At 41.5% G+C, this 16,330-nt stretch overlaps 1 protein-coding gene across 2 annotated transcripts in view; it reads left to right on the forward strand.

Annotated features, from left to right (window-relative positions):
- LOC8051575 (BAI1-associated protein 3) overlaps positions 1 to 16,330 on the forward strand; it is a 331,413-nt gene that overhangs the window by 277,900 nt on the left and 37,183 nt on the right. For both annotated transcript variants that reach the window (XM_040220141.3, XM_040220142.3), the window contains 4 exons: positions 264 to 329; positions 5,165 to 5,289; positions 7,241 to 7,331; positions 15,852 to 15,908. In XM_040220141.3, coding sequence (XP_040076075.1) covers positions 264 to 329; positions 5,165 to 5,289; positions 7,241 to 7,331; positions 15,852 to 15,908 — 339 coding nt within the window. The remainder of the gene's footprint in view (positions 1 to 263; positions 330 to 5,164; positions 5,290 to 7,240; positions 7,332 to 15,851; positions 15,909 to 16,330) is intronic.

The raw sequence follows: 16,330 nt of genomic DNA on the forward strand, positions 1-16,330 counted from the left end.
CGCCCTTTCGCACCACTATGGCTACTAACGGCTTCAAAGAAGACATTAGGCTTACTTCCTCACCTTTCCCAAGCTTGGTGTCGACCGTATAACCGCAACTCGCCTTCTTCGAGGGCTCTCGAACCCGACTTTCTCTTCGCTCTTCACTCTTACCGCTTTTAAGGCTTCGATTGGCCACGATGCGCTGACCAACTGCAAGTCGCATGATCGTCCGACGCATGACTCGGAGTGCGGCTAACGTACGGTCGGTACATTTTTACCAGGACGAAGCTCCTCCTTCCAGCGAGTATGGGCCAGAGAAACAGAGGAACGCCTTGTTGCCAGGAGAAGTGAGAGATTTGTCTCTTATGCATGGTCGATGGCCTAGATATTCCTTCCTTGAAATGCGATACTCAGTCATTTGTATCAATCAATTTTTTTAGTGTTCGTGAAATGACCTGGAAAACATTTCTCGAGCGTAGTTTTCAAGCATTTTGTTTCACAGGGTTGCGTGCGTCTTCTCTGCACGAATATTCGTATCCAGTTACCTTATTTACTAAAATATAAACGTGCTGATATTTGCATTTATATCTTTTAACCCAGAGAACTAAGTGTCAGCTGGCTGCTAGCGGAACTCGGAAGTTAACCAGTATTTATGCAATGAATCCGCCGGTAATTCCAGGAAGCTGTTCCTTTACATTGGGATGAGCAATTGTTCTAAATCCTACGTGGTAAATTGACCAAAAATATGATTTTGTTTTACTAAAATTTTTATATACAAAGGTGCCTATTATATTAAATATTTCCGCTTCGTCTGCGCTGGCTGATGAATGAACATACCTAACTGATATTTCCATAGGATCACGTCAGCTGCCAGTCGCGATAAACAATAATACAAAAAAAAAAAACATTGTAATTAATCTTTTATTAATTTTATAGTTCAGTCAAAGAAAGCTGGGAATATTGAAGCCTTAAGCCATGCCTCCGCAAAGCTCTGTACGTGTCTCAACTGCGGAAAGCTTTGTTGCTTCTTCTCGCTTACGGACTTCTACTGTGATCCGATTGCTGTTCTTGATCAGGATGCTTTTGTCCTCTGGATGCGTTCTAAACTGCGCTTTATTCGATGATGAATTTGAGGTAGCCGGACTTTACAGTATTAACTTCAGTGTGATGCTAGGTTTCTAAGGATGTTCAGGGTGGACTAATGGAGTCATTAAGGATTGTCATCAATTAGGGTTTTTCGTGACAACAAAAAATTTGGGAGCCAAGAAATAGACTACAGATTTTTGAACTAAGACTAGCTAGACTCATAGAGTGTGACAAGTGAGTTTTGTACAGTAAAAACAATTTGAGTGGAATATTCTCTAGTGACACGAGTCAAAATAAGGAACAGTTAAGTAACCCGTGCGGAGTGTTGTCTTTTAATGCTGGGGTGTCCTTGTTCACCGAAATTTCTGTTAGATTGCGAGTATTTCAGCTATTTCGAAGTTCCTGAATAAGATTTATCTATTTACCACTATTGGGAGAAAGTTCGTGGAAAGTTTTACGAATCTTCACTTAGAAAAATTTAAAATGATGTGGACATTACTATTTGGGTGCACATTTTGGGCTTGGGTCACAAGACACCGGCGGAGTTATAACCTATAAAATGAAAACTACCGCAAAATAACACACTTGAGCATACAAATGATTTACACATCTAATATTTATTTACGTGACGTATGGCAAATGTAGCTTCTAACGGAATTTACACATCTTTTTTCAACATCATTAACAAACTTCCTATCTATGACGAATGTTTCACATCTTGGCTGATTGTCATAGCACTGTGAAGGGTTTTTACTTCTGTTGTGAATATGCGAGCACACACTGAAGAAATGTGAAAGATTTATTATACTTGATTTTAAAACGCTTCCTCGAAATGTCGAATGTTTTGCCCACTTTTGAAGTAATAGATAACAATGCCACACTGTACAACCACGATACCTTCGTATTTCACTTAACAAAATAAATCTCTACGTGTGGAATATTTTTATTACGTCGTTATATGATGCCGCATCACTGTAAAATGTGTTTTTCCACCGTTCGTCAGCTTTACGTTTAATTACAGTGTCAACATTTCTGTTTGTCAGTTGAGCAAATAGTAATTTTAATTAGAAGAAGGGTAAATTTCAGTATGAATTTTTTTCATGGCTTCCATGTTACTGAGGAAATAAATACATATTTGTTTATTCATTCATCCTTGCCTAAAAACGACTGGTTTTTATTTAGGTCATATCCGCACGTATCGTACAAAAAGGTCGCAGGAATGATGTATGGGACTTTTTGTGTCTATGTTACTCATATAGAGATAAGTACATGGAGGCAACTAGTACTTAATGAATTTATTACCTATTTGAGCTGCAGATTGAAGATATAATTAACCAGGGTTCTGGAACGAAAAAAAAAGGCAAACGCAAGGCTTTATGTTTTCCCTTTTAAATGATAATCTCTGGCTCAACATATCTATTTTGCAAGGTATAATTTATATATAAAACATTATTTTGAAACTGAAACCGAGCTGAAACAAATCTACGTACGTTGTCATATATACTGGCCTACGTGTGCACACACATGTGTACAAATATTGCAGTATAAAACTATTACATAAGACGTAAAAAGAACAAAAAAGACTCCTAACATAACTTCTTGACACGATGTTTCACTGAACATCGGTCAAAATCTACCCATTGAAACAAAGCATTCCTACAGAAAAACGATTGTGGCTGTATCAGTCACTGCCGAGGAGCCAATTTAATGAGGTTTTGTCGCGTTCAATATGATCTGATACAGTTTCTCATCCTTTTTGGCGTACCTGGCAGTTTTTGAGAGAGTTGTCCGATTTAGAAACCGATGGCGAAGTTGAAGCGCCATATCTCGGGCTATTTGACATGTCCAGAGATAATTGAGGCTGTGGGGACCACAGACGCAGAAAAAGGCTGTATCTTGGGTTGCAGCTAATATTGTCCGCAGATGTGCATAGCGTTTCGGATTGTTAATTAAGCGTTAAATTAGTTTTATGTAGTTAACTTTTTATTCGTACAAATTAACGTATGGTTTTTACCAAGAAGCACGCTGAGCGTCATTGAAAGCCACTACATCAGAAAATCTTGGCAAAATTTGAAGGCTTGGAAAGGCTGGCGGTACGAAAATGCGGATGATCAGAAACGGAAAATCGGCGAGGGCGTGGCAAAGTTGAACACCTTTTAGGGACCCAGAGAAACCACACGGGCTTCATATGTTTTCAAAGTTGACTAATTTAATGGTATTCGATGATTGTGATCAAGACAGACTAAAATATTAAGATGGGCTAGTTTGTTAAGTATATTAAACGTAAGCTGCGTAAAGGATAGGCAAGCACATGGACATGAAGGTGGGACCAGCGCTTTAACAGGAGCCATCTGTGTATTTTACCAACTAAAAATATAATTATTCGAAAGCAATTATAAACATAATTAATTTAAATGATATTCACCTTTATAAAAATTTCTCTCCGCAGTAACTAATACTGTACAAATCACAGTCCTGGGCGATGCGAAGTGTTTACACTAACATTTTGGCCGATGTTCAGTTAAACATCCTGTATACGACACTCACAAAGGAATTAGGCTTAATAGCTACGAATCTAAAACGATATAACAATACAGTACGACAATTTCGTACCGTATTTTCCGGACTATAATCCGCACTCGGTGCTAGTCCGCAAAGGCCAATCTTGGGTCAAAAATAAAAGTTTTTGCTCAGATAGTCCGCACTCGGTGCATAGTCCGCACTTAGTGCCCTGTCCAAAGGTATAAATGATCATAGACAGCACACCTCGATAAATACCTGCTGTATAGCTCACAAAAAAGCTTGTATCATACATAATTTAACATTACTATACTCCATTATTCGTAAAATCCTTCACGTCTTGTCACAGTAAACGATCTAGAAAAAAAAAACATTCTTGTATAGTCCGCACCCGTAGATTGTCCGCATCGAGTAAACTTTCAACTTTTAAACATGTATAGTCCACGGAATATAGTCCGGAAAAAACGGACCTCGCTCACTTTCTTCCACTACAGTTTTTTACATCGAAGTCGGTAGTTTCATAGAACATTCTAGCATATGGCATTACCGAGCTACCGTTGCGGCTTTGCCGCAACTGGTCCGCGGAACATACCGCGGATGACGTTTCTCCCAACCGTGCTACTCCACAGCATCGTAAGGAAGCGAAGTCCTGAGGGTCAGAATCAATAGAAAGTTTTAGCAGATCGTTCGGATAACCACGACAGTAGAGAGTTTTAGGGAAATGTTTTTGTACATTCGATACGTTACGGTAGACACTCCGGTACGCACTGCGCATGCGCGTTTCTTCTGCGCCAGCGCATTCGCAGTACCTACCGAAAACGATTCCCTAAAGCTTTCTAATGATACCCGATAACGATACGATACATGCACGAGGGCACCGGCGGAGTATCGGGTTTGTTATCAGAGTAATCGGAGCGATCTACTAACACTCCCCTAATGCGGCGGTGGTTCGGTAACGGTACGTTACTGGCTCAATTTAGCCTGATCCGGCATGCCGGTAACGGTAGCGGAATTACGGTAGGAGTATGCTAAAACGTTCTAAATAGAGATGTCGCAAACTTACCTAGGTTCGAGTTACATCAGGTTCGACTCTTTCCATTCGTGAACGTGATTGATTCATTGGGCAAAAACGACGTCACCAGGCGGAGGTGTATTTACAAGGTTTATTGATTCACACGAAAAAACTGCGTTACCAAAAAGTTTGTATGTAATTTTATATTTTGTAAAAGTTTAATTAAATATATGTGTACATTATTTTTCATCAAGAAATGAGAGATCGATAGTTCTGCTACCCCTGCAAGAAATACATCTCACTCACGTCTACGTCACCTCCCCCTCCCCCTCCCCCCCCCCCCCCCAAAAAAAAAGATGAAAGAAACAACAACAATAACAACAATGTGTTGAGATAAGGCAGCCTTGTTCAAAAGTCGAATTTTGTCAAAACGTTTGACAGTTTCGAAAGTTCGCCGACCCATTCGAACTCCAGGAAAGGTTTCGGCATTCCCAGTTCTAATATAGTGGCAAAGGGCAGGTCGTCGTGACGCTGGGCGTGTGTGGGACGCCCTTGCACCCGCAGGAGGCGTGTCTGGCCGAAGCCTTCAACGTCTTCATCGACTACTGCCTGGAGCTGCTGCACAAGCACCGGGACCTGTTTCCCATGACACACGTGGAGGCCGAGCACAAGCTAGCCCACTTGCTCAAGTGAGTGAAGTCCCGACGACGTGCTGGTGTTGGCTCCAGTCGACAAACTGCGTTTCCGATCTTGTCCGCTATAGACCATATCAATGATCGCCTCCTGCGCGCTGCCGTCCTTCGCGTATACTGGGCTGATCGTGCGCACTAACTTTCTTCGGCGTAATATTAGACGCCCCCCGAGCCCGACACCGAGGGTCTTCCGATGCAATGACTGACGAGAGGCCCAACCCAACGATGATGCCACATTCGTGTCCAATCTGTGTCTGCGCTTGTTCTCCCTGTGTCGATGTTGAGTGTTACGGGGATTGATTATTCTAAGGTGGTGTTGCTAAGGTTAGGGAACTGCGCTTCAAAATTTGCCTGCTGACGTCTTTCTCCGGTGATCAGCTCAAGCCTAATCTGACGACGGGTTTCTTTTAAATGTTTCTTCCCCACTGATTCATGTATGTAGCCGCATGCATGTCCGAAAGGGAACGCTTCTCCGTACATCTAGAAGATTCGTGTTTACCCTTACGCCGATGGTAGCAGATAAGGATGCCAACATAACCTTGCGAGTCAGTCTCCCGAGTATTCGACGCTCGAACATTCTAGACCGAATGTTCGAGATAACGAGTGTAGTACACAAGGAGCCCAGAGTGGCCTTGCCGACGCACTCGCGCAGCCTCGCTCTATCCAGCTGTCACGCCGACACGACGACGCTCGCTGCTCCTTTCTCGATGCTCGTTCTCTCTCTCTCTCTTGTGTGTGGTATACGATTTTGCCGATTAAACCTTCAAGGCACTTGCGACTCTTTAGAACGGAATGCATTAAAACCTCTTAAAAGCACTTATGACGAGATAACACATTGGTACACTGGCGCCATCTATGGGGTGACCCTGGAACTGCATTTTACTAGAGCGAAGGTTTCGTGGTATTTCCGAGGTCAGATGGAATACTACCTGCTTGTAATATACATGCGTATATTATGTAATATTACATACGCTTGTAATTTACAAGCGCAAATTAAAAGCGTATAATATACAAGCGTATATTATATATTACATATTATATATGTAATATATAATATACAAGCGTATGTATACTACCTGCTTGTAATATAAACTCTCAAGAAAAAAACTGGTGTAAAATGGTGTATCGTTACACCCTTCGACCTATATAATACACCCCAAAACTTCAATTCGACGTACAGCGCCCTAAAGACAAGCAGACGGCCCCAAATTTTACGAGGGGCTTGATAGCCGTGTGGTACAACTTATTAAAATAGCTAATGTACGTTTTACTGAATACAAACAAAAAATCGGGGTTTTCTTGGCCCTATTGTAAAAACTCGGTGTTTTCTTTATGTGGTCTTTGATACGAACTTTAGCTATTTAAAAAAGTTATATCGCACCGTTATCAAGACCCTCGTAAAATTCGGGGCCGTCTGTTCGACTATAGGGCGCTGTACGTCGAAATGAAGTTTTGGGGCGTATTATATGGGACAAAGGGTGGAATCATACACCCTTTTACACCCTTTTTTCTTGAGAGTGTATAACAGGCGCTGCTTGTAATATACAAGCAGCGCTTGTCTTGTGTTCTCTGTCTGCTTGACCTCGTCCCAGTCGTGCTGTTTTTCAACATGAACTCTTACCAACTTGCCCAGTAATCTATCCTTATCAATGTAATACTACCTATGAGTAATTGTCGTTTATAACATTGACGATAGTTTTCCGAGGCAAGAAGGAACAAATTATTCGCGGAAGAAATAGAAAATATATGGGACCGCCAAGTGCTCCACTGGTACCCGTTAGGTAGAGCCAGTGTGTTCTCTCGTCGTAAAAGAGTTTGAGAGGTTTCAAGGCACTCGGTCTTGAGTTTTTTTTAACGTTTTCGTTGTTTTTGTTGGCTTCTTTGTCTGTGCCAGTTACGCGCCCGTGCCGCTTACCGCTTCCGCGCCTTGGTGGCTTCTCTATTACAGGTGCTTGGCCCTCATTTACCGCATGAAGGCCTTCCAGTGGTGCTGTCCCTTTCGGAACCAACTCAGCGTCGAGATTGTGAATACTTTGAAGGTACGTGCCTCGTTTGCGGTATACGAACAGGTTCGAATGGGCAGATTGAATGATTTTTTAAGGAACTGAGTTTATTTCTAGTTATTTTGATTATGGAATGATGAATGAATGAATGGATGATTTATTTATTTATTGATGCCACACAACGGCAACATGCCTGACCGGTGATGCATCACGACACAGGCGAAAAAGAAACACACTCACACAAGCGTAAACAGACGTATATATGTGTATATATATACACACACACACACACACACACATGTCAAACTCTCTAGCGTTGTCCACACAAAAATGCCGAACCTAAAGATGAAACAGAAAAAAAAAATCAGATATCCTACTATGCATGGTTCTCACATTACCAAGATTTTATAATACTTTAGAGGCATAAACATGTTAATTGAAGGGGACAAAACACTAGCAAACAAAGCTTCCATTCGGGCGTTGATGGATCGATCAAAATAATCCGCCCTTTATGCAACGCGTTTTTTTTTCTAATGATTTTTGAACGTCAGGAAACTTGCCACTTAAAGTTCACTGCGCGAAGTGGTAATACGAACACGACTTTGGCACATTTTTGCATTTTACTTAGAAAGGGTTTGCATGCTGGCATCAAATTTATCGCTTAGGTTTCTGCTCTAAATGACTGCTTTCCACCACCCTAGTAATTTTAATGACAGTCTTTTATTTCTGAAAGAAATACAGAGAAAAAAAAAAAAACGGCGATCGCTTGTTGGCGGTAATGGCGTTGCTCACCATATGCAAGCATTGCTGAATCTGTAGTGCATTTTCCATGGCAGCTACTTATGCAGTACAGTTTGACGCTCGACAAATATAAACAAAAAAATGCAAAATATCGCCGATGTGTTTTTTTGTTATTGTTGTGCTAGCTATGGTCGCAGAGCCTCGTTTATAACTTTGAAAATATGAAGATGATGGGTATGTGCAGGATTATATGTTAACTCATGACGAAAGTAATCCCTGGAGAAGGGGAACAAGAGGGACAAAGACAAAGGACAAACATAAATCTCCAAACACCCTTGTTGGTGTTCGACTGGTGGCAGCTGATGAAACCCGTTTGCTCTACTAACGTCTAACCCCTGGTTAGCTCAGTTGATAGAGCGCTCCACTTGTAATGGAGAGGTCCCGGGTTCGATACCCGGACCAGGCGGATTTTTTCGGTCGCTCACCAGTCACCTAGCTGTGTTTGGAGATTTATGTTTGTCCTTTGTCCCTCTTGTTGCCCTTCTCCAGGGATTACTTTCGTCATTCTTGTCCAGCTCGCTTGCACCTTTGCATTTAATTGCATTATAATTATAACCTTAAATTGCAAGCTTCACCCTTGTTGCTGTTCGACTGGTGGCAGCTGATAAAACCCATTTGCTCTACTAACGTCTAACCCCTGGTTAGTTCAGTTGGTAGAGCGCTCCACTTGTAATGGAGAGGTCCCGGGTTCGATACCCGGACCAGGCGGATTTTTTCGGTCGCTCACCAGTCACCTATAGCTGTGTTTTGAGATTTATGTTTGTCCTTTGTCCCTCTTGTACCCCTTCTCCAGGGATTACTTTCGTTATTCTTGTCCAGCTCGCTTGCACCTTTGCATTTAATTGCATTATAATTATGTTAACTCATAGCAGTTAAAATACAAGGATTTTGTTTTTCATTTTTTTGGACTTCATGAAAAAACGGGCGATTACTTTTGCATTGATGCCGTATTCTCTGTGCATTCATTAGCCTTGCTGAACAAACAGGCGGGGAATAGAGCCATAATAATTTGACCAATTATTCAAATATGGAAATTAATTCTTCTAATAAATTTCTGGGTCATGTTGCTTTTGAAGAGTGTCATTGTTAGGGGCCAGTGCGAGGCACATAAGGGACACTTGTGTGAAGTAGGGTTTGCAGTCTCTTTAGGTAATATTGCATAAACACACAGCGAAGATGACATATATGTAACTTCTAAGCTCTTCTAGTATGAAATTTGACCAAATCGCAGAGAATCATTTGGTATAGAATAATATGCCTCGAAATTGTGACTGTAGGGACATTCCTTATTGGGGCCACATGTTCATTGTGTAATTGTGGGTGTCGGTGTTACACGGGTGTCATGTACCTTATCTAAAGCTACCGACCTTTGAGTTTAAATTAAATAAGATATAAGTAAATATAAGACATAAAGATGGAGATGTGGGCGGGCTGGTGAAGGTTACCTACACAGCAGGGCTGTGCAGTATCGCGATACAAACGTATCGCGATAGTATTTTAGAAATAATTTTAGTATTTATATTTCGGTAGGACGATAAGATTTGTCATTCAATATCTGTATTTCAGTATCAGAATACATTTTTGGTGTATTCCTCATATAGCGATACAATCCCGGGCAAATGTATCTTGTTGCGACGTTCGAGAAATCAGTGACCGCCAAACGAAAGCTCTTGTGTCTGTTTACTTTATTTGTTTGGAGTTGTAGGAGGTACAGTAAATGTGACAATGAGGCTTTGTTATCAAGCAGACTAAGGTTTGTTTTGAGCATTATGGCCCCGACATTGGTGTCTCCCTCATATGCATTCCGTAATGCTTCCGTTGAGCAACTATTTTTTGTAGAATCAAAACGGTGAAGGCACAGCGAGCACGAGCCTTACAACTGTTCATTGCACTCCTAGCACCATTTACTAGGGCGGGGGTTAAGTTTCTTCCCTCACGTAATCAGATAAAAAAAAATAAAAAAGTGATAATTTCATTCCAAGGTGACGTCTTGAAGTGACTCCAGAGAAGTTACCGGCATGGGACTATACTCCGTTCACCCCTAAGCTGATAGTACGGTGGAAGCTACGTCCTCGTTGGACCAGTCATAAGCCTATCTTTCGCCACGTGCTCACGCTCTCGCCCATACCCACGCGCAGAGATGGGAGTCACGCGATGAGAAGGGAGGCGGCTGATTGGTCAGGCGAGAGCGTAGCTCCCACCGCACTATCAGCTTAGGTGTGAACTGAGTGTAGAGGACGCTGACCTTTCGGGGTATATTTCGTCAGATATAAAACGAATTTTCTGGTTCGTGCGATATTGCTTCAAAGGCGTGCAATATATCTAAATGAGAAGCGCACTGCAGTCTGGATTGGAAATATTTCCAACCTAGCGAAGACTCGCATTAGTTCCGCCAACTTTATGTTAAAGGAAAAAAAAAAAAGGCAATTTACGTGAAAGTAATTTCGCGCTCGAGAACCTCCAAGTTGGACATCAATATGTACCTCAAGGTTAGTATGCGTTTTTGTTTTCCCTGGACGACTCATTTTTTCCCTCAGAAGTACAAACCCTATCAACGTAGCCTACCTATTACCAACTCCAAGCGAGGTGTTGTTATGCATTGAAGACCGGAAAAAAAGAGAGAAACTATATTTGCAAGGTTTACAGCGTTCCCATTGGAGAAGCGATCGTCGTTCATTTTAATAGGAACCCCGTGCTTGTTGTCACTTGTGGAACGCTTAATCTCGTTCGCTAACGTGACTCTTCGCCCAAATCGGGAGCGGCTGACTGACGAGGGATCACTAAGTTACTTGTCATCAAAAGCTGTCGAGAGTAACGGCAAAAGTCGTACATTTACTTTAGTTTTGTATTGCTTCCACGTGAAATGATAAAATATGTAGAAAAAGGTTGTTTTGTTTTTGTTTTAAGAATAGTAATTTTTTTCCGGTAATACAAGAGTTCGCTACACAAAAATATTTGTTTTTAAAGAAACATATTACTGCCCCGGCAAAATGTATTCCTGTATTTTGATATCCAAGTACTTTTTTTAACTTTTCAAAGTATTTTTGATGCGTTTCGCGATACTTTCGCACGGATGCATTTCAGTATCAGTATTTTAGCTGTTTTCGTCGAGCATCCCGGTATTTGTATTTTCAAATGTTTTTTTTTTTTTTTTTTTTGCTACACCGATCCTTGCTCGTGAGATTAACGCGAATATTAAGACAGAAAGAACCAGACGGCTCACTTGTTTCCTAGCTACGCGCTTTTTTCCTGGCGTGTATAGAGCTAGGGTCATCATTTTTATTTAATTGCACGCGGAACGAAAAAAAACAAAATCCAGTAACGCTACAAAAAAAGAAAAAAAGGCAGTATCTCGGTGTTTGAGAATAATGAATAGGACATGTTTCATCAGAGGCTTTTCAAAGATCCCTATAAATAGGGGGTTTGGAGGAAAGAAACTTTTCAGGAACAAACTGCCAGCCACGGCGGACGTCAAGGATTTCAAAAGACATACAATATACTGATTAGATAAGTAATAACCTAAAATGTAATAATTAACTTTATAATTAGCGAAAATAAATATATCGTTTCTGTAAAAAACTTGCTAAGCCTAATCGAAAATCATAAATCAACTCGTTTAGGAAGGGCATAAGTAGAGTCCTGCATATCCGCGGATTAACCTCCTATCATCCGCTAATATCCGCCGTGAACTGGCGGATATCCGCCAGTTTACGAACGCCAGGGGTCTGAATGCGAATGTCCTCGGGTCCGGATCTACATTTTTGCTGGGGCGGCCCATAAATGTTTGCGGTACCGCACAGTGTAAAGTGAATACGTGATGGGTACTATGAAGTGCATCATCGAATGTATCGCGGGGCCGACTACTCTCTTAGGTAAAAGGTGCCAATCGGGGAGAAAATTGTTCTTTACGTCAGGAGAGATTTGATTCTCACCAAAGATCCCTTTTGAACGTTCTGTTTCGCCAGAAATGATTTCCGGAAAAAGCTAAGAATGCCGGAGCTTCAGTCGTCCCGGGAAAGCGTGTTCTTGTTTGGCAGCGAAAAAGCGGAAAACGTCCTTTTGGCAAAGAAAGCCCAAAATGTACAAGCCACAAGAAAGTTGGAGAAGCCTGGAAGTGTCTTCTTCGCTTACAAGCAGATCGAGGAGAGTGAATTCGATCCTCTGGAGTGGTGAAACTTCCGCCAGCACGCCTTTCCGCACCTCATTCTTGTACCGCATTTCGTGCGTAGCACCCCAGCACCAAATGCACCAACGGAGAGACTCTTCTCATGAGGGGTAAGAATTTAAGAGAGACGAACTAGTCTGAATCTGTCCATGTTGACGATATTCTGTTTCTTCTACACAGAAACCTCGACAAGTTAAGCGTTGCGTGTGTGTGCGTTTTTCTTTTTCCCCACAGCTTTGGCAATGAGTTATTTTTAAGTATTTGGTTCCGAGTATCCAGTTAAGGATTAATGTTTAACACTGAAGCCGATGGGAGGTGTTACTATTATTGAATATTATGGTATTTTCCCAGTGGGGTACTCGCGCCTTACCGGATGTACACGAGTACTTTTGCTGCGGTGAATGAGCGCCTTTCCTCTCCCACCTTTTTATGGTTTGGCCGAAATAAAATGACGCAATGTTATTAGTCTGTCCTTTGTTAGCTTTTATGTTTATAAAATATGCGTCTGCTTGAAGTAAGTTTTGCAAGGCAAATACCGAAATAAATATTAAAATATCCTTCCTTTTGAGCGCACCTTTTGGACCGGGTGTCAGTGTTACGAAACCCTAGGATGATCTCATAACTGCATCATCTTTTGAGCGATGCGAAGTGTTTGTGGAAGGATGGCCACTTATTTTCTAAATATGATAAAACAGAATACAATAAAATTACTTTCACCGTATTCTTACACTTCTTCTCACTAAGGTAAGCAGGCGACATATAGGGTAGCATTCTGGTGTTTTTTTTTTTTAATTATTTTTGTTTATGCTTGATTTTATTATGTAAAATGTGTCAGCGGACTGAGGGTCGGATGCGGTTCCGAATTTTTCCGGATGCAGTTCGGATAGGAATTCGAACTCTGCGGATGCGAATCGGAGGCGGATACAATTATTTAAGAACATTGGGCATGCGGTTCGGTTGCGGATACGAAGTCTGTGGATGCGGATCGGATGCGGACGCGATGCTACCGCCTCGCCTCCCTCGTAAGAAGGAGGAAAGTATGGCGCGCATGCGTTGTGGGTCTTGGCCACTGGGCAGCAGGGCCGCTGGCGCAAAGATGCGCTCCCTTAGGAAACCGAAACCTAGAAACGCGTCTAAATTTAGCGTTTTTTTTTGGAACTCCGTAAGATGCTGCCCCTGCCTTATATAATTCCAAAATGGGTTGATTTAGTGTTTTTCGATTATGCTTAGCAAGTTTTTTTAAAACCATAAGTTAATTTCCTCAAGTGAAAAGTTTATTAGTACATTTTAGTTCATTGTTTACCTGATTAGTATGTTTGTTGCAGCCCTTGACGTCCGCCGTGGCTGGCAACATTTCCCCCGGAAACATTTTCATTTGTTTTCTCAACCACCCTATTTTTAGAGATTTTGAAACCCTTCGTTGAAATAGCCTATATATAAGTCGGGCAAACAGTCGACTCGTTATAGTCAGTTCGTTTCATTTACTCTGGTACTGTGCGACTCCCGAAATACATTGCACTCGCGCAGTGAGTCACAAAGAACCGGTCCTGAACGAACTTGCCGAGTGATGCTGTTCCATCTGTGTTGTAGTAACAGTACATACCTCAAACCGAAACAAGCGCCCTGCTGTCCGACATAAGAGGTGGGACCAGGGTAGTGCAGTCGCGGCAACGTTAGTTTATATTTTCGATGACTTCAAACAAGTCGACTGTCGTGGAGATATTTACAGGCGACATAAGTTTCCGCAACCAGCTGACCACAAAACAGCCCTAAAAAGTAACGAAAGTAGAGCGATCTTTCAATCCTTATAGCCGCCTACACTGGAGAAAACTGTTCATACTGTTTATGCAGGAGCTTGTGTAGTTTTAAGCGTGAACCACTGAAAGGATATGGCTTAAAACTAGTCTGTTGGTATCTCGGACAATGCTTTTCGCGGCACTTTTGATTTCAATCTTCGTTAACAGCTGGATCACAATTTGTCCCTGGTTAGAGCGGTGAGAGCGAGAGCTTTCTCAAACAAAATACGACTGCAAGAAAGCTGGTGTAAGCTGTTAAACATAGTGATTTTACTCAAGCCTCGGGTAAAATCATCATGTTTAGCTTTTTCGGCTACTGATTGGACGCGTCACAGGTTTCTGCTGGGCGAGCTTTCTCCGACAAACGTTGTCAAGGTTTTTTTTGTTTTTTTTATGCTCACACAGATGGGGAGTGAGATCTCGCGGCCGCTGATTTGTTTGTCTAGAGCTTTTCCTTACCCACCGGAAGAGTGGAGCGTGTGTAAAATTACAAAAAAAAAAAAAAAGAAACGATTCAGAAATTGCAAATAAAGAAATGGCAGACGCTGGCAATGCAAGGTTCATGGCGAGATTGCTTTCTACCGAAACGAACTCGCTTTGCACTACGAGTGAACACGCGTGGGCACGAGTGCAGCGAAACGAACTCGCTATTAGCCAAGATGACGACTGCTGCGAGCTTTTACGACTCTTCTGACGGGTGTAATGACAGGAACTGTGACCGGTATATGACCCATTCAGGATGGCACGAAGCGCACGTTCCACTATCCCTAATAAAAGTCGTAAATGAAGAGCATTTTTGTTTTTAGTTGCTGCCACGCTGCTGCGGGAGTTTCTTCTTTCTTTTTTTTGCATTTCCAACGAAAATCATTTAGTATCAACATTTCCGCAGTGGCAGAACTACTAAACAAAGGCTTTTTTTATGATAAATTAAAGGGTGAAATTGTATTTCACTGCCACTAGGTGACTTCGGGAAAGTCTACGGTTGGTGGGGGTATATAACTTCATTAACTTATTCATTTCGGTATGACCCTAAAAGATAAAACTGTAACCCTCGATCGTCAATTGAAGATTGAGTGGTGCTCAAGAAATAGAATGGAACGCGCGCCCCTAGAGGTTTATTTGGGAGAGTTTTATTTAGGGATGACCGAGTCAAAGTGTAAGACACATGTCTAAAACGTGTTTTATCTGACCACGTATTAATTTTTATTTCTTTATATCATAGTATTAAACTCTGAAAGAGTGCAATGAGATTGCTTTCGAATAATGTTGCCTCTGCTGATTTCCCAGATTACTAAAGTCAGCAAGAGTTTTCTTTTTTTTTATCTTTTAGAAAAACCATGGAACTAAATGCTTAACAAAAAAAAACATTTAGACAACTTTTTTGGGAATAAAATTTGAAACCAGCTATTTACACTAACCAATTACCTGACTGGCGAATAAGAAATTTTACAGTAGAATGCTATAGTACTACGGGAAAGGTGCTATCAGCAATCTCATGATCCATATATATTTTTGTTGTGCGAGGAATGGTACGTGTGAATGTTGCTCTGCTTATTTCTAAAAATTCCAAAAAATGTGAAACCGTGATATATTATTCTAAAAACGAAATGCACGAAAGCTAAAACCCGGCAAGTGTGTTGTTGGGACATTTCAGTCCATAAAAACTATCTTTTTTGGGGGTATTTTCTAGGCATCGTTTTTTTAATTTCATTAACTTAATTTCATTTATTTATGTATTTATTTATTGTCTTGTGTAAGCAGTAAGCACATAGGTACGTTTTCTTTTTTTTTTAGAAAGGCTGCGTGGATTGGTTCCGTTGCGTTCACGCTCTGCATCAGCCAACTGTCCTGGTGAGTGTTCGAATCCCGGCCGAGGTGACCGCAATCCGACGGAGGCTTATTGCGGAAGAGGCGCCGTGTAACCGAGCTTTCGGTTGCGCGTCGAAAGATCCCCAGGTGGTCCAAATTAATCCTCAGTCCTCCACTGGGGCGTGCCAGATGCCCGTCGTTGGTTCGGCACGTAAAACGCCCAAATTTGACTTTTTGTCCTGGTGAGTGCTCTATGTAACGTACTAACGGAAGGGGTTTCAGCTGTATAAGACTGCTGGAAAGTAATAATATCGAAATATGTTACTAATTTAGAATGTTGTGAACAAAACGCGAATCGAAATATTTATTGGCACACATTTGCTTCGCGTGATTCTGGTGTAGCGCAGTTCTTGTTTTCTACTTCGTCTTATAAAAGAAGAGTGAAATGCTGCTCTTATGTGCCT

The sequence above is a fragment of the Ixodes scapularis genome, unplaced genomic scaffold (assembly GCF_016920785.2).
Source record: "Ixodes scapularis isolate PalLabHiFi unplaced genomic scaffold, ASM1692078v2 PGA_scaffold6__148_contigs__length_123643588, whole genome shotgun sequence".
NCBI lineage: Eukaryota > Metazoa > Arthropoda > Arachnida > Ixodida > Ixodidae > Ixodes > Ixodes scapularis.